This window comes from Lepisma saccharinum, chromosome 11 (genome assembly GCF_977018435.1).
Source record: "Lepisma saccharinum chromosome 11, izLepSacc3.1, whole genome shotgun sequence".
NCBI classification, from domain to species: domain Eukaryota; kingdom Metazoa; phylum Arthropoda; class Insecta; order Zygentoma; family Lepismatidae; genus Lepisma; species Lepisma saccharinum.
This window is the reverse complement of record NC_139239.1, coordinates 60,142,311-60,162,125: the sequence shown is the minus strand read 5'-3', so window position 1 is coordinate 60,162,125 and position 19,815 is coordinate 60,142,311. Positions and strand designations below refer to the sequence as shown.

The 19,815-nt window shown below is 40.6% G+C and overlaps 1 protein-coding gene across 2 annotated transcripts in view; it reads left to right on the top strand.

Annotated features, from left to right (window-relative positions):
* Positions 1 to 19,486, top strand: part of LOC145995267 (uncharacterized) — a 182,838-nt gene extending 163,352 nt beyond the window's left edge. The window contains exons 1-2 of one of the 2 annotated variants that reach the window (XM_083131851.1): positions 6,823 to 6,982; positions 15,146 to 19,486. In XM_083131851.1, coding sequence (XP_082987977.1) covers positions 6,923 to 6,982; positions 15,146 to 16,615 — 1,530 coding nt within the window. In that variant the 5' untranslated portion in view covers positions 6,823 to 6,922 and the 3' untranslated portion in view covers positions 16,616 to 19,486. Of the gene's footprint in view, positions 1 to 6,822; positions 6,983 to 15,145 lie in introns of those variants that run through there. The other variant, XM_083131850.1, reaches the window with a different exon arrangement.
* Positions 19,487 to 19,815: the final 329 nt, after the last annotated feature.

The window sequence follows — 19,815 nt, the reverse complement described above, 5'->3', positions numbered from 1 at the left end:
TGTTCCTGCCATCTAATTAAAATATCCTGGTCATTACTTAACAGTCGTCCGTCTTTATCCTTACATATATATGCTCCAGTTTGGAATCCTCTCATTTCATTGACAGTTCTATAAAATCTTCTACTCTCTCGTTTTCCATTAAATGATTCCACTTGTCTCATTTTACTTTCCACACTCTCTTTTTTCTTTCTCTTATGTATTTTCTTTTCCTTCCTTCTCAGTTCTCTATATACTTCTAGCTTTGCTCTTGTAAAATAACTTTGTATCATATTTCTGTATGCTTCATTTTTCTGCTTGGTTATCTCCTTGCACTCCTCGTCAAACCATTCATTACGGTTTTGTTTCTTCATTTCCCCTATTTCCTCATCTGCTACTTTTATTATTACATCTCGTATTTTGCACCACTCTTCATTGGGATTGGTGTTGTTCACGCCATCTTCCAGGTTTTTCAGTCTGTCAGTAATCTTTTGCTGATATGTTTTCTTTCTGTCTTTTTCCTTCAATTTATATATATCATATTTTGTGATTTTACTTTCTTGCCTTTTGTGTATACATGATATTCTGTTCTTGATCTTAGCAATCACCAGGTAGTGATCTGTGTCTACATTTGCTCCCCTAAAACTACGTACATCTAAAATGCTTGATTTGTGTTTACTATCTAAAATTACATGGTCTATCTGGTTACTTGATCTCCCATCTGGAGTTCTCCATGTTGCTTTATGTATATCTTTATGAGGATAAAAGGTGCCTGCTATGATCATTTGATGCCTATTTGCAAAATCAATCAGTTTTATTCCATTATTGTTACTCTCATGGTGCAGGCTATGAGATCCTATCACAGGTTTAGCCCAAATTTCCCCGCCTACCTTTGCATTAAAATCTCCAAGAATTATTTTGATATCATATTGGGGGCATGAATCGTAAACCCTCTCCAATTTATCATAGAAAGCATCCTTTTCTTCCTCAGATTTATCCTCTGTTGGTGCGTGGGTTGTTATCAAGCTGTAGTTATGGAACTTTCCCCTAACTCTTAAAATGCAAATTCTATCATCTATTGCCTTAAAATCCATTACAAGATTTTTCATCTTCTTCTTTATTAAAAAACCTGTTCCAAACTCATGTTTTTCTCCACAGCTATAATATATTACTGTGTCTTTCTGCTCCAACACATCCTTCCCAGTCCACCTAATTTCCTGTAATGCAAGAATATCAAGCTTGTATTTATTAAACTCTTCGGTAAGGTTTCTTAGGGCTCCAGTTCTGTATAGAGATAATACATTCCATGATCCTACTCTCATAACCTTATTCTTGCCAGTTCGTCTTACATATTCCAGTCCGGTTCTCTGATTTGAAGGCTTCTCAACAATTGGTGCTTTTACTGGGTAGAATGGTCAGTCCCACGCCAAACCCCCAAGCTTGGGGGACCAGGATTTTTATTTGGGGTTTACTCCCCTAGGGAGGCTGGCTTCACCATGCCTAAAGAGTCCTCCCTACCCTTGGTTTTCTGTTAGGGTTTCCTTCCCTTAGCCTTTGGGGATCCCTCCCCTCCCTGCAAGGCAGCAGGGGCAGTGCTTATTTAATGGCGGCACTTTCTCGCCATGACACAGTGCTATCAAAGGGGCTTTTCTGGGTTTTTATTGAGGATGGTCCTGCCAAAAACCAACCTCTCCCAGACCCTGATAGCACTGCCGCCTCGGTCCGGGACTGCTTATTCGGCACTGCCTTATTCGCAGCTAACCATCATATCTGATGGCCGTTCGCTATCCGCCACCTGCGACCCGCCCAGTTGCTGAGGCTCGCCTCGGAAAGAAACTCATCTGAGCTCCTACCGCTGGGACAAAGAAACGTTACAGGTTTCATATTATACATGTGCGCTTATATGTTTTTCAAGATAAAAAAATGTCGGTATTTACTTATACAGATTGTCCCAAAATAATGTTGTTTACACTCTTTGAATGTTAATAACAGTTAAACTTTTAAAGATAACTTGACTGAGCTTTTGTATTTGGAGCTGTAATATCTGCATTGGGTGTGTGTATGTGAGAGAGCGTGTGTAGGCATTCTGTTGTTTTCAGTTCCATCACAGGCCACCAGGCGGTAGGCATTTGTGTACCCGAGGTGGCAGAGGTGAGAATTTTTTTCTTTTGAGCAATGTAAGAAGTGTCAAATATACCCAGATCTCGCAATTTAATCGCGTTAGATTTCTCCCTCTAGGAAACTGAAGAACGATGTGTACTCCACAAAGCCATGGTCACTGAATTACATGAAACAAGCGATTGACACTACCTGTGCTTCCCTTCCTGTGTTTGTTGTATGTCGATCTGTTCTATAGCATTGCAGAGGAAGTATTGCTGCCAATGAGCACTATTTTGGAACACACTGTATCAGTGGCGAAGCGTGACATTTTTACGTAGTCATCGCAAGATTTCCCAAACGTCAGGGTCCATCTTTCAATGGTGTGGGGGTGGGGGGAGGTACAATATATCTCTGCGATAAACGTCAATATCATTGCCAATTCAATGTAAAAGCTCATACCACAGACCTTAAGAATACAAAAAAAACACATAATTCTATCCCATACGATGATAATTATTAAATGTGATCGAAACTGAAATGAAAACACCTCAATTGTCGCGTTTAAAGGTAAGATCTTTTATGGTTCGCCATCAATTGTTGTTTTGATAATGAAAAGCAGATTTCAAAACGTTCAATGTGTGCAGTTCCTCTTAACAAGTGGAAATAGCAGACATTCGCAGTGGTGTGCCCGTGTACTTTTTAGTAGTCATTCTGAATTCCTCATTTTACCATCCTTTTCTGCCTTTTTCTTTCTTCTTTTTTGTTGTAAGATTATTGAGCCTAAGCAGGGATTATGACCCCTCACCAACCCCTCCTTGATAACGCCACTGGACACTGAAGAATCTTGATGTCTCCAGACTCAGACAAACCCTGCCGTGGCTGTAAGCATGAAGATGGGGCTGAAAAGAAGACCTGTTAAGACCCAGACCTTCAAGAGTGGGGTAAAGTAGAGGTTGCTGGACTGCCTGTTCGGAAGCGTTCGGCCTTGGTTCGGCTGTTCTCGGCACCGTCAAAGACGATGGATTCGCACCTCTTCTGCGATGAACTGGGGCTTCTAACACCATTGCCTTCAATGGGAAACTTGACTTGCCTCTGCACTTTATATATATAGATTTGGCCATTATTATGGATTCGCACCTCTTCTGCGATGAACTGGGGCTTCTAACACCATTGCCTTCAATGGGAAACTTGACTAGCCTCTGCACTTTATATATATATAGTTTTGGCCATTATTTCACATGTACGTAATACACCCTTTACTGCATTTTACATACTAGCGAGGCGCTGGTGTCTGGACCCTCGGCCAGTATAATCCTCTGTGGAACTTGTGTTGTGTGCCATCCTTGTGTGTTTTCCATTGTCCCTTCATCTATTTCACCTTATCACCATTCATCCTCATCTTCGCAATTAGAGCCCTCTGGAGCCCGTTCGAAGCAACGGATTGCGCTTAAACTTGGTACAGAGGCTGCCGACACGATGGAGAAACGAATGCTGAGAAAGAAAGAAATAGTTCAAATTCACACCAGCAGGTGGAAATGTGGCGCTGAAGTAACAAAACCAGTAACTTGAGTATATGTCGGTACAGCAGTATTCAATATGCCTCCGGTCAAAGTGAATGTCCCTTTGGAAGCGTAGGACAGTGTACGCACGAATCGTATCCCGCCACGTTTTCAGCGCCACATTTCAAACTGGTGGTGAAAATTGGAACTATTTTTTTCGTCAGCACTTGCTTCCCCATGGTCTACATAGCCACTACACCAAATTCCAGTGGAATCCACTTCGAACGGGCTCCAAAGGGCATCTTTAAGTGTGACCGGTAGAACGAACGTTTTAGCTGCACGAAAATCCGACCTCAAATAAGGAAAAAATTTAAACACAAATATCTTATACGATGTCACTACATAAAAACCCCGGCTGTTAACATCTGGCATCAGTATCTAGGTAACTCATCTTTTATATATTTCTTGATTTCGTCTTGCGGAGAAATTCACAAAAGAAACATGACAGCAGACGCTCCTTCAGCAGATGGGAAGAGGGGAGGGTGAAAAATTCTCCCCCACCAGTAAAGAAGGAAATTCTACCCTCTTATTGGTTCTCTCCTCCATTCTTGACTATCTCGTCTTTCTCCTTTGACGAAAGATTACATAATACAAAATTTCTTTCCCAACTTAATTATCAAGATGGTTCTCCTTTCTTTGCTTTATATTTCCGAAATTTAATATCTTCGTCTTTGATTCGAACGTTACATAATTCGGCAAAGAGCATGGGACGTCTTCTAGCTTCTTCTTCCAAACGAAGAAGGAGATATTCGAACGAAGGTATGGAATCGTAATCCTAGCTAGCTGGGTAAAGAATGTCATAGAAATCGATCCTTGATTTTCCATCTTCCCCCCAACATCTCAGAATCTGAATTTTTTTTCAGTTCTCACCTTTAATTTATACAGGGTGAGTAGTTGAATGGTGTAACTTTTTCGTTACGTAAACTTTCTTGCGCTACAACGATGCACTGTACGAACACATAGAAAGGCGGAGGTCCAGCTAGTCTCAAAACGGGAGACCCGGGTTCGATTCCCGATATGGGTGATTTTAGACGGAAATGTCCTGCCTTAAAGATGCTCTGTGCAGGTACCTAGCCAAGGGCATGGCTCAGAAGACTGAAGCCTCCCCCAGACATCCTACAAATATCTAAGTTAAATAGTGTATAGTGGTAATTAATTTTATTTTCCTAGCAGGATTAAACACCTTATTTAATAAGTTCAATCCCGGCGCCCACCCAGCGTCGTACGGCCAGGGGGTGTGGCAAGAAGGTGTAAGGCCTTAAATCCACACACACAATACGCCTTCATGGCGTAAGTGCAAAGGACAGGGGAGCACTTTACTTAATTTAATAAGTTCTAATATACTGAGAACTTCTTCTTCAGTGCTTGTCTCCCCCCCCCCCGAACGTACATACTTTTTTAGATGGCGGCTGCTGATAAGGGATGATTCCCTCCCAAAATAAAATTCTAACTACGGACCTGGTTCTGTGGTTCACCTAGCCTCTAATAAGTGGGTATCTGAGAGGGATAAAGGCGGCCGAAACGTGGAGTTTACATCACCCTCACAAATCCACATCTTTCGGCCATCGTACATGACTGAACGCACAAATTCCTTTTTCCAAATATGAAGTACGTTTGATTTGCATTTGTTCTTATTTTACATCTCTTCGTGCTTCTTTAGGTCACTCATGCTTGATTTGCTTCATTTTACTTCGCCTTTTGAGCCACTTTTGGCTAATTTGCGAAGATGGGGATGAGTGATGATATTATGAAATTGATGAATACTGAATAGACACTCACAAACATCCATGCCCAGGCCAGGATTCGAACCCGGGACCCCTGGCGTTGTAGCGCGATGTGCTAACCACTCCGCCACAGGACCGGCTGCTTCTTTAGGTTAACCTTGACGATGAGGATTAGAATTTTTAAATTGATGAAGATAGTCGAACTCAGGATCTTTGGTGATTGGATCATGGCTGCTCAACTTTTAAGTAGGCATCCAATTGCTAGGTAGCCAAATAGCCGTCCTTAAATATAGGGTGTTCGGGAAAAAAGCATTTAAGTCAAAAAATTAAATTTCACAAAGGCAGTTCTTGACTTTTTCTTGACCATTCTCTTACTTTTCTTGACCTTTTCCCCCTTTTTCTTAACATTTCATGGCCCCACTTAGGTATAGTTGGAAACTAAGAAAAAAATATTTTTATTCAATAAAGAAAAACCTACCACAAGGAAGGTTAAGATGAAAACTGAAGCTTTACTTTGACAAGTACGTTGCTCATTAATGCACATAAAAAATAATGTTTCAGACTTCATCCTGGATGGAGAATGGCCACATTACTTTATTTGATATTTTTCAAATCTTCAATCATACAAGATTGTAATTCTTAAGGAAAAAGCAAACAAATCTTAATCACAACTCAATACAATTTTAGATTACCAAAAATTCAATTTTATCAAATTCCAGAACAGAAATATAACAATGTAAATTCACTGAATTTACTGTACTGTATTGAAAATAAATAAATAATTCAGCAAAAATTCTTGACCACTATCATAATTTCTTGACTTGTAGACACCCTGTATACATATTGGATCATAATTGTTAAGAATCTTTACACATGTCCAATACAAATATCTATACTTATATTTTCTTTATTTGATTGAGTGTGACTTAAATGAAAGCAACAGTTTATGACTTAAGTGCTTTTTCCCGAACACCCTAGAAACATGCCATTGACTTCCGCCATGTACCCAGTTGTTTTTCTTCCATTGGGGAGGCCATATCAAATTGCTGATGCTCAAAATAATAAGTTCAGATGTTGCGGAGATTGCGTGTGGTCAATCGGGTGCCTGCCAAAAAGATAAATTACATTGGCTTCCAGGCGCCCTGAAACGACCAGCGCGTGTTTAAAGAAGTTCTCCTTATTGTCTTCCGGAAACCCACCAGCATCCAGATCAGAGGCGTCTGGAAATAGAAAATTTTGTTTCGTTTGCCGAGAAACAAAACGTCTAGGCCCATCTGCTCCTCCGAGATCGATACCATTCCCGGCGATCATAAACAAGAAGCACACTCCCGTGCCAAGTCCTGCCGTTTCCTGACCCGTATAGCGAAAGGGGGACGGGGGTGGGGGAGAACCCCCCTGCACGCACAGCTCACGCACGGCCGAGACTCGGGAGGCACACGTGCGGCAGTTGGTGTTAGGTTGGCTGCGGGTTCGCGTGGTAGCTTACGAGTTTCTGCGGTGGGAAGTCTTTCCTTTCGCTCCAGAAAGGGAATTCGGTTGTTGTCAACAGCTCTATCCTGAGGGATGACTGTCGGGAGAGATGACGCGCGGGAGATGGATCTCCGTCGGAGGATTAGGATCCAGGTAAATACGGAGAACAATCCTTCTAGATCTAGAGTATTTTTTTAAAAAATCGTTATTCAAGAAATACTTCTAACGGCGTTGGAAATCTTTTTTATTGCTCCAGTTAAGTATACAGCAGCAGTTCTGAAACTTCGTGAAACAGCGGTTCGGTAAATTCTTCTTCTTCTTTTTTTTTTTTTTTTTTTTTAAGTTGACGCACAGATCACAACAATTTTACTTTAAAACATCACTGGATGTAATGAAATCTTGCAGTTCCCTCAAGCCAACGTCATTAAATGAAATTGGTAAATGCTCACTTTCATTGGAACGTTGCATTCTAAGCATCGAAAAATTCCACAGAATGTTTCTTATAACTGACACCTCTAAATAACGGACAATGTTTAAATTCCCGGCAGAAATACAAAAGGTACTTTTCTACAACGGACATTCTCAGTAACGGACGCGGACACTGAATACCTACACTCCAGGAGCAATTTAAAACTTCCGAATAACGGGAAATGCATTATGATACATGGTGAAGGCACATGTGGTTCGGATCCCACTTTAAACTATAGGTTCTGTTCCGAGGTTCCTCAGCAGCAGTGAAGAGGGAGCCAGCGAGTGATAGCGAACAGTAGCGAACCTAGTCAAATGTACGCACACTACGCTCATAATTGTATAACGCACATTAAACTCCTAAAAAAGTAGAAGACTGGAAATAAGTGTAAGAGAACTGTAGGAAGTTCCTCACTTCCTACATGGAGGAATTGCCCCTGCATACTTATATATCACAAGATAAAAATGGTACGAATTTTAAAAATGAGGTTAAAAAATTTGACACACTTCAAGCACGGAAAATACGCCACCAAATCTAATGATCGACTTCTGCGAGAAAAAGGCAATTTGCCCATTATTGCAACACTAGTACCACCGAAATTTCAGAATTTGCTATTGTTGTTTCTCACGACTAGCGTACGCAGAGAGGCAGCCCCTCCGAAATTTTCAGGAGATCAACACTTTCAAATCACACTCGGGGAAAACCAGAATGGCAAATGCAAACTCCCCTTAAAATGTCTCCTGATTACGATTTTTGAGAGTGGAAAGTATGTATACGAAATATCTTATTGTGTATGCCCCCTCTTCCCCACTAGGAACCAGCTATGTACTAGCTATCCATCTTTACAATTCCAGCTCCCCCCGAAAGAACATCCTGCCTACGTCAGTGTTTCTCACGGTTGTAAGTTGTTCAGAAGTTTTAGGGAGAATTCGCACCGAAGAGACATGCGACACGCTGCAAGAGACATGTGTCGCTTGCAAGCGAACACTCAGTAATCAATTGAACCTTTGGAACAGAGGCGACACTACGAGCTGCACGTGTCTCAAGTCGCTTGGGTGTCGCTCGGACTGTGCCGTTTTCTCAATCGTGTCGGCTCCGTTTGTTGTTAGGGAATGCACAGTGAATGCTTCATTCCGACGAGTTATATTTAGACTGTAGAAGTGAGCCCAACCGGAGGCCTTACAACATGTTTGAAGCTCTAATTTGTTGATATAATAAAGTATCGATATGAACAATCTTTTAAGATTTAAACACAACGTTCTTTTCGCTTTATCAAGTTTTTTCATGCAGATATCTGCTGTAATTTTCTTTCAACATTGTGTAAAGAGGCCGTGTTTTGGCCATTTAGGACGTGATTAATTTTATTTTAAAAAGCTAGCTCATAGAGGCACTTTAGTCCAAAATGGATTAGTCAACGTGGTAAAGTACTCTAGTTCATTGTTTCTCAACCGCCGCGCTCTCGTATCAACTATACTGAGCTGCGAGAGGTTCTGCTGAAAGTGGTTGGCAAATAACAATCCCAATATCATATATTTGAGTTGTAAGTTTTCGATTTTTAATTCCATTTTATGCACGAATAGACTAATCAGAACTGGATCTGACCAGTGCCTCCACCTGGTATCGAACCCGGGATCACTTCATTACAAGGAGACGACGTTACCACTTCGTCATCCATATTTTTATATTTGTCAACAATCCTACACGTAATCAAACTACTTTTTATGATTATGCTAGAATTTATTTCTCAATATTTAATTTCATGGGTAAATGTTAATTCATGCATACAATCTTAAATACTGGAAAGATATTTACGAGGAAAATTTTTGGGCTAAGGGCATTGACTTAAAAAAATACCGGCTCATGGTTTGAAGAAGGTTGACAATCATTTCTCTAGTGTTTAGGTCTTCGCTTTATTTAGGCTGGAAAGTCTAGCGTAAACAGTTTGAAGGAGTGCATATTATTTCTCCGTTTCTCACGCATAACATGCCTCTCCCGAGTTTCAATAACATGCACAAATTTTACAATGCGATTTATATGTAACAATGTCTCTTGTTACGTTTTTTTCGGGTGACTAAAAAAACTGATTAATACAATTATATCGGTATCATCATGTGAACTGTGCAAGAAACAAGTGTCGCCTGTCGCGTGTCTCTTCGGTGTGAATTCTCCCTTAAATTGGCAGTGGGGGATAGTTTACGATGTGTGCGTCCGTTAATTAGTATGTCCGTTTTCAGGAAGTAATCTCTCTATATAACCCCTTTCATTTCTGCCGGAAATTAAGAAATGTCTATTATTAGGGGTATCGTTTAGGAGAGGTTTTACTGAATTTGTGTTTTACACCTCGAGATTGATGCTTAATCCGTGCTCAGGTTTCACGATGAGGGGCGCCACAATCGTGTTCACTTTGTAGCAAACACTCTAAAAAATTAAATACCCGATCTGAGTGAGATATGTTGTAAAACACTCTGGGGGTTGGTCTGCTCAAAGCGAGCAGTTCATTGATAGAGACGTCACACTGTCGCTCGAACCGAAATGGTCCTCATTTTTCCCTATTGGGAGTCGGTGATTTACGAACAACAGCCGAGTTACTCCCTAATTAGACATGAAAGCGTCTGTTCACCGTCACGAAAGCGGCAGCGTGACAAGTCAAACCCTGACGGGAAGCTTTACGTTTCCAGACAACATTGCTTGCGGTTTGTTGTCATAGAGATGAGATTAACGTCCCGGTAGGGACGTATACTCTGTCCCGGCAATCTTTGAAGCAAGCGAACGAAAAACATTCACTGCGCAACTAGTGACGCGAGACGGCTCCACCAATGAACACGTGAGAGGGAATGGGATTGCGTGGAGGGGGAAAGCGACTGCCGTTACCAGCCAGCACTAGAAACCTTGTTTAATTCCCTGTACAATAAGCTTTATTTGAGCTTCCTAGGCGAAATAGGGGCGAAGTTACAACACATTTAGAATAGCTAAGCGGGCTCAAAAAGGGCAATTTCTGCTAACTTTTACCTTGAATAATTTAACAATTACAAGACGCACGAGACTCAAAATTTACAAGTTACTAAGTTCCATGCATAGTTTCAACTCCCCAAATTTCATGAAAATCGGCGTTGGTCAGGTTGTGGGCTATGTTGATTTCATATGGAATGGCTCACACGTGCATTGAGTGAAATTCTATTGGTTATTCGAATGGTAGCTGGGCAGCAACTTCGCGCGTAGGAATATAGTGCCTGAGAGAAAGCCACACAATTCATCATAGCTGCTATATGGTCATGCCATGCCAAATCAATCAATAAAAAAATATTTTTGAAACTTTAAGATTCAGATTTCTAAGATATTTTGTTTTTTTCACTGCACCTATAAATAGGATAAAAACTGCCAAATTTCAGATTTTTTGGGCACTTAGTTTTTGATTTATTGACTTTCAAAAAACAAAAAAATCCCAAAATTTGACGACATTTTGAAATCTTTAAACTACGTATTTGACCTAGAGAGCTCAAATTGGTGTCATTCTCTTCTCCTTTTAATGAGCTTTCATTTGAAATGCAACACGACTGTGACATTTAAATTGTGTAAATTTGAAAGAACTAAAAAAGAAGTAAAAATTTCAAAAACACCCCTTTTAATTATTTTTTTAATATGTTTTGAAGACATCAATTGACTATGTGTGTGCAAAATTTCATACTAGGACGGCAATGGGTTCCGAGGGAAATTAAGTTTTTTGTATTGTAATGTGTGTGAAATTTGCTAAATTTGTTTATTTCCATATTAAAACCATAACTATAAGCTGAGTGGTTGATGTTGAAGTATTCATATTAATATATTTTATAATTTTTGGACTACAAATAACATGAAAATTTATAATATTTATCACTTTTAATAATAATGTAATGGTAAATGTTGCATAAAATATTCTCATGGTATATATATATATATTCTCATGGAATAACCCTATATTGAAGTTGTGGGAACTTAAATGATTGAGCTGTGCAGTTAAGACCACTATATTTACGCATAACATAAAACCGGAGACAACAAATAGTAAATAAACTATTGCTCTGAAGTCTCTTGGTTTTGTCTTCAGTAACTTCGTTCTTGTAGTGGATGGAGAGTAGTTGACGTATAATCTAGCACCCACGAAATAAGTTAGTCGTATTGAATATAATGCTCACATAAGGATTTAAGTATATTATAATTTATGGCATGCTTCAAAGCTCATTATATTTATTGCTGCTTATCAGCTCTTACCGAATGTAAAAGTAATACTAACATAATCTTAAAGTTTCTGCATAGTATATTTCCCATATACACGTTAACTCAGCTCGAAAAAGAATCCCTGGAAAGTTTGTAATTTAAAACACATTCCGAGCTCTTTTCTTGCTACCCGAAACTGTGCATATAATTCATATACAAAAATGAACACAGCGAAACACACAAGTCTTTATGTGGAATAGTAGCAAATCAATATTGCCACAACAACAGTTCATGAATGCCGCTGGCACTGACTCAAAAATTCCGATACATTCCACTCCTGTAGTCAATGATATTGAATAAAAAACAAACTGTAAGCTATATTTTTATCTCTCGTGCACAAAAATTGTAACATTAAATATATTTAATTTAATTTAATTATATTTAAAGAAATATGTACCAAAAAGGTCTCATACTGTAACTGAGGATCCTTTCGATAAGAAATATAAATAAAATATTGTATATTTTGAATTTTACTAGGCCATTACATTGTACGATAAGGATGGATATGATGTAGAAATGGTAATCTTACATATAACCTGGATTCAAACCACAACCCCTGCCTTCACGGTGAGATACTACAAGCATTATTCCAGTGCCTTAACTTGGTGATAAAAGCAATGGGTTAATTTTAGTAACATCACGAAGCCCGGAGTCAGCTACTGCTCCAGACATTTTTTTTAATGTAGCAGTGACAGCTTTTTCTCGCGCTTGTAAGGCGAGCACTGACGTCACCAAAGGAGGACAGGTGTAAAAATAGAAGCTATTATCTGTTCTTCGGCTTTGTAAAAGATGGAGTTGGGAGTGTTGGTTGTGATCCTCTTTCCAATACATGCCGTAGAAAATCAGCTTTCAATAACTCGAAACGCATTACGTTCCCCTACGCGACTCTCTCGGAGTCATGGTACCTGTCAGAAGCAGAACTGGAAGCAAAGAAGTCGAAATAAGAATAGAAGTAAAAGGAACCTCATTTCTACAACATTTTGATGAGTCGTGGTATTTCGTTTATTGGCAATATTCGGTCAGATAACGTTTCTCTCTCTCTCTCATATATATATATATATATATATATTTCTGACACTCTATTTTCTCTCTCTTTCCGCCTTCCTCTGTTTATTTCACCCTCTTTTTCCTGTACTCTCCTTCTGTGTGTTCCAATGCGAAAATACCTGACGTTTTGAGAGTTTTCTTTAAAGTTGGGGGGTAAATTTGTAGCTGTTATGCCCCTACCAGTTAATACGTACAGTTGTGTTAAAGTATGCAGATAAATATTTTTATGAATTTTATTAAGCATCCTTTGAGGACTTATTCAATGCTTTATAACATGTTCTTCCTAAATATTAATTTACTCATTCCTATTACCTTTGTTAGACACTTCGGTGGCTGAACGACTCACGTCTCGCCATAGCGTGTTCGACTGACTCATAGTCTCGTCATTGAAGGTCCCAGGTTTGAGACCAGGATGATTATAGATGTTCTTTTCAACGGGTCCCTTCATCAATTTCTCTATATTTTATGATTTGTCAGTACTTAATAACAAATTTATTTTTTTAATTTCATATTGGTTCTTGAATCGACAGCTTCTGGTAAGATATTGTAGTAGTTATAAAACTGGACCAGTAATGTAAATGTGGTAAGTTGGAATCACTACCAAGTTAAAGAAGGAGATAAATTTTTCATCTGAAGACGAGTGGTGATGTTCTCTCTTGAAACATGATAGGTTGGCGTAAGCAGAAATAACGAATGATGTTCAACTAAGATTGCGTGCTAGCACATGATAATTTTCACCAGCTTTTAGGTAACTGATCCTTTTCATCAAGTGGAAATTCAATTGCTACCGATAAATGATATTTCCAGGTCGCAGTCATAAAAAGATGATCTCATTGTGATGAATGAAGGTCGTTGTAAATGGATACTTTATAACTCTGAGATAAACACTTTCCTTTCACACCCTTTTCCATTATATGGAATTAAGTTTGCGTCTTCTTTTTCCCCTTCTACATTCCTTATACATTAATCTCTATTTCTATATATATAAAAATGTATGTATGTGTGTCTGTGGGTGAGTGTGTGGGTGTGTACATTTGTTTGTTCCGGCATAACTCTCGAACGCCTGGAGCAAATTCAACCAAACTTGGTACACGTATCACTTGCAATCTGGAAATAAATACTGTGGGAGCAAGACACCCCTGGCACCCCTATGGTGGGGTGGAAAGGGGTGACATGTAAAAATAATCGAGAACCATCGATATTATATTCCGCACAAACAGACATCCGTCACTCTATGCAATCCGCACAACGATAGTGTTTCTCGGGTTGTTTAACATTCAGGTTGTGTTACGAATGGAATCCATAGTTTTCGTGACACTCCCAATGTTCATCACCTATCGGCATGGGGGAGGGGTGAGAGGGGGTGAAAAATAAAATGCCACAAATGACCTAGATTAGTGTCGAATCCATAATTTTCGGAGTCGCTAAGCTAATCGGTGACATTCACGATCACATTAAAAATGAGTTACATTTTACACTATAGTTAGAATTCATTATTTTCCTGTCTAATAGAAGATGGGGATAAATAAATACCCGGGCAACGCCGAGTAATCAGCTAGTATGAAATAAATAAGGAAGATTTCACGCCGAAGTATCAAAAGGCACTCAACACCCTGTCTGGCATCCGAGTTACATGTCGCTTAAGTACTCTTGTACCGGGCTGATTATTTATTTGTCACGTGGCTATGATTTTCTGATGCATATGTAGGTGATCCCAACTTAAGTGTTCAGAATGGGGCCTTGTGGGTTTTTATTTTTGAGATCACCACCCCCAAATAAATATGATTTTGTCAGGAAAGTGGATAATATTTGAAGAGAAAAGAATGAATATGCACCAAGCATAGGGAATGTGCTGTTATTTTTATCTACCCTTTCCTTTACAATCCAGATCATCGTACAAAAACGTATTCGTTTCTTTTATTTTCCACGATTTAGGGAGCTAAAAATAACAGAATGCTGGCTGTTGCCACTTGCTGCAAACACGTGTTGGGAAGAAGGTAGGGGCAGGGCATGTCTAGGCAAAATCTCGTCGATAGGATTCCTTGGGTGGCAAGTGTTTTATTTCATCTTTGAGCAATTTCTTGGTTTGAGTGGTTCTTGAAGCTGTGACTAGGCAATAAACGGTTTTGCTCATTTGGAAAGTTTATAGTATTCTGAGTACGCGAATCTTTATGATTATATTATTAGTTCACCTTAATAGCTTTTACAATTTGCTCCTCTTAAGGTCATTGATCTGTTGTGGAATTTTCGCTCTCATTCTGAACAGTAACGAGGGTTCACTAACTCTTGTTTCTGTGTATACTACAGTAGACGCCAATGCGTGGTGAAACTCCTTCTGCTGGGCACCACATGATAACACTGTCGCCATAAGCTCCATCGCGTACTCTTAACTGTAGATCACCAATAACACTTGGGTACACTTCACAAAAATTGCAAGCTCTCTTTTAACTTTTATATATTGATTTATGTATATAGTACATGACATTTTGTCCTTTGACTGTACTGTTTACCACGGTTATAACTTGCACTTTTTTGTCTCTTTGCAGCATCTTCCCAGAATGAAGAAGGGCGGATACTCCCCGGTTCCAACCCAGCCCCCGCCAGAGCCTCTGATCGTGGTGGACGAGCCGACAGGACAGGACGACTCCCCGCACTCCTCCGACAGCGATTCCCCCGACCCTCCACCGTTCATCGCCTCCCTGCTGTACCCGGGTCGCGAGATCCGCAAGAGCTCCCTCCCGACCCCGCAATGCACGTCGGGAATCACTGCGAGCCAGATCCGCCGGCTGTCGGACCGCGCGACGCCGACGGCAAGGGAGGCGGCGTTCCTGTCGACCCTGACCAGCGCCCCCGCACCCGGCCGACGCCACTCGGTCACCATCTCCCGAGCCCCGCCCTCGGTCTACCCGATCTTCAAGAGCCGCCGCGAGTCGATCGCCGGGTTTCCTTCCCGCGGTCCGCCTCCGGTGCCGGGCCGCCAAGATGCCAGCCCGTCGAGAGCACCGCGGCGAGAGTCGATCTCCGGGATCCCGTCGTCGAGCACGGAGCGCAGACCGTCACGTAGCACGGACAGCGTGCACTTCAACCTGCAGCTCGACATCATGGACGACATCGCGGAGATGAAAGCTAGGAAGGTCCGGCTGAAGATCCTCAAGACGCCGAGCCGAGAGAGGATATGCGAGATGCAGCCGATCGAGGGGCAGTCCTCGCCGGTCAAGTACCAGACCACCGTCACCCAGAGCGGGAACACCTTCCTCAGAACACCGCAAACGGAAGGTCGACGGTTCTCGGACTCCGCCAGCCTCATTCCTCCGCAGCGCGAACTCCGACGGAAGACGTCGGAGCAGCTGAGCACGGGAATCGTGTGCTCCAACACCGACCTGATCTCCCTGCTGACCCTCACCCATTCCGCGCAGGAGATCAACGTCGACGACAGCCAGGAGCAGCAACAGCAGCAGAAAGCGTCGGCGGACCAGAAGAGAAGTCGCCTCAAGGGGTTCCGCTCCAACAGCTTCGACGTCTCCATGCTCCTGGGAACCGGGCAGATGCGAGGAGGACCCGCGAGCTGGTTCGTCAAGCGGCATCAACCAATGAAGAAGGACGACGAACCCGCGGGAAAACCAGAAGCCCCACCGATCGTAACGTTCACGGAACCGCAAGGCGAAGAGGCACAGGGAGCCGCCGCCAGATCGGCCACCGACCACTCCCCCTCGAGCCGGTCTTCCGTACCTTCCAACAAGAGCTCTCCCGAGGTTGAGAAGAGCAAGGTGGTCTGGGACGGACGCAGCGGGTCCGTGGTCGACGCGCACGCCCTCGGCAGCGCCATTGAGGTCTTCCTGAGGCAGCAGGACACTCGCCGGAAATCCCAAGAGTCTCTGGTGCCGGAGAAGTCAGCGTCCGGTACGACGGCGCCAACGGCATCCCCTAGCAAAGGTACTTGGTTCGGAACAGAGGACGACGCGGAAACCTGCGACACGTCCTTGTGTTCCACGCTCAAGGACCTGTTCGTCAAATGAACCCCCGCAGGTCTACGCAGCCTAGCGTACCATCAACCAGAGGAAACTCGTCCAGGCGACGAGACTCGAACCTAATAACCCCGGAGTATGCGCACACTAATACATGGCTCTCAAGAATCAAACAGACTTTTGAAAAAAGTTTTTAAGCTTTCATGTAAAGCGTGTTGTGACAATCCCCTTAACAATTCGCTATTTAAGAAATTATTTGTACTAAGATGCAATATTAGTCATACAATACTTTATCCAGGTTGTTGATGAATGATACTAGACGTTATTGTACAATCTCATAATTGTTGCAAAATAGAAGAGTAAAGATTGTTATAAATAGAAGGAAGACATAATTTGCCGTGATAATGCTCGTACAATATTCTTAAAGTCTTCACTGGTATTTTTACATTACTCGGGTGCATTACAAATAAAGAGTTCAAGTAATGCCTTTACAAATGTTATCATAAATCTGGGACATCATATCTAGAGGCAGAGAGGAAATTTATTTTTATATGTCTATCATTTCCTAACCAAAAACATAACAGTTTCGACTGGAAAACGTTGAATTTCAGGAATGCCATAAATCCACAGTTTCAAGAAGTTAGGGAACATTCTGACCGTAGTGATACATCGCCATGCGACATGTCACACAACACGGTGTGAAAGATTGCATATGTTTCATAAGGTTCATTTACAAGTGGCAGGCCACTTCTGGCGTTTCGCTATGGTGTGAAAGCGCCCTTAAGTTTCTACAATCTTGAGGCCTTCAGAGCAATATTTGTCTTGGCAGGATTTAGGTTGATAACTTCAACAATATTCCTTGAATTGTATAACAAATTTTAACCCTTTTTCATAGATTTAGAACATGCAATGATTCACCATGCGACATTTCATATATAAATCTTCCTTTATTACCATGATTGATTGATTGCAGTACACACAGGTCACATTTCTTTGCGCAAATGAAAATTCTAGGTCAATGTAGTGTGAGGAAGATAATTTCTTACCTCTGAACGCCACTTTTCTGCTTCCTTTCAAATGTTTCATGCATGTATCGAGAAAAAACGAGACTTGGTACAACCCTGACTTGTCTCACACTGTCTTGGTCTCGTCTCGTGTCTGGAAATAATAGAAAAATGTAAACAATAATTACTACAACAAACTAAAATCATATGTATTTTGGCATTATTCATAAACAATACAACAAACTAAAAACATAAGTTTCTTGCATCTTAAACCATATGTATAGCATGTTCATAAACAACACAACAAAATAAACCCATACGTCTTTTGCGCAACACATAACATTACTTAAAAACAATACCAAGCACTAAAACCATAAGCTTTTGCACATTGCACATATTAACATACTCATAATCAAAGCAACCTGAATCCATAAGTTTTTTGTACATTGAACAAGACATATATTCATAAACGCAATCAGTCAACCACTAAATTGGTATGTATAAATAAGTTGCATAGTCAAGCAATTTTGATTTAGGTAAAATAATATATATTACATTAAATACATACATACGTATATATGCATCTATGAGAGACAGAGAGGCTCCACATTCTAATTTACCAAATCTCTGAATCTCCAAGGGACTGCTCTCGTGTTCGTCTCAAATTTCAAGATGAAACAGAGTATTTAATCGTCTCCGTACCATTCATAAACTTCTTTTTGGTTATGGCAATTATACATAAAGGCATATTTTATCTTAAATTAGCAAAATTTGTTTCTCTGCTTTTTCCAGGGCAATGAATTTAGATTGCTCATTTTCAAATTGAATTTAGGAACAGAAACATATGTTGAAAATTCCATCCACAAATTGTACACAACTCTGAATTAATTATAAGTCTAATACAAAACTCGTTAACCAAAATCCAATTAAAAATTATGTTTGTCCGCAAAATTAAACAATAACAAAGCATTGCGGTTAACTTTTTAGTAATAAAAATTACCTTTTGGAACTGAAACGAATGTAGAAAGTTATAATTACGTCACAAAGTATGGCAACTATATTTTTAATTGTTATTGAATCTGCAGTTAAATATGTTTGTATTTTCTCTCTTCGGGAGTGGTAAAGATATCTTCTGTGAATTCGACCGTATATTGAAGACACACAGGGAGCATACATGATTGACCACACGTTGTCGGCCTCTGCCATTTTGGAGGTGGTGTGAGTAGCACCGAGCTCCAGGCATTCCACCCTCCCCTCCCACAGGGTTGTCACCAGATACCCTTTTATTAGAAGCTGAGCCCCAAAGTATTTTTAAGCAGTGAGATTCTCTGGAAAATTTCCTACCCTACATCACCCACCCCGAGAATCCAAGCCTGGTCTCCAGCAATGTAGTCAGACTGATATTTATTTTATTAATGATATATTTATTTTATTGAACACCCATTTGCTAATTTATCTGAAACAAATGAACTTGTGCAATCTCTAAAATATGTTGGAAAGAACAAAGTGTTCATATACGAGGGATCGTCGGTAGTTAATCACAAGGTTAGTCTTGAGTTGTTGTTTTTTAAGTCCACTTTATGCACAGATATGCTAATCAGGGCTAGACCTGCAGTTTAAAGCAGCGTCCACCACGTATCGAACCCGGAACAGCTTGATCACAAGGCAACGACACTATCGGGGCGACCCAACAGATCGCAAACAACCACCTCCTTGGCGGACGTGTCAGCATCACGAGCAGCGAAGCCATAGGTTCCAGGTTCAAACACTGGCCAAGACAAGAATGTATCATTGTATTTTTCCAATCATCGACCAAAAGGTGTAAAAGAAAGTGACGTAAAATAGAAAGAAACAGACATGGTGCGTAGCTGATAGTAGAAGTTAGGTGGAAGCAAATCCAACTTACTCATAGTTCACTGAGCAGATGCTACTTTCCTTTGTATTTGCAAAATAGCGACTGTACTGAAGAACTAAGGACGCTATACAATGTGGTCTTGTTTTTTTCTTGCTAACAAAGCACATTTATTCAAATAATAAGTTTCACAGCTATATTCAATTGTGACTTATTTACCAGCTTCCCGTCGTATATCTATCTATCACTCTCCAATCAGGACTGTTTTTGAGCATAAAGATAGTGATTACACGGGATAGATATAATACAAGTAGTTGCCAAACAAGATACTTTACTTCATATACATAACTATGAGGTACAAGTTTAGAGTGATTTAAAAGTTGTACATATGCACA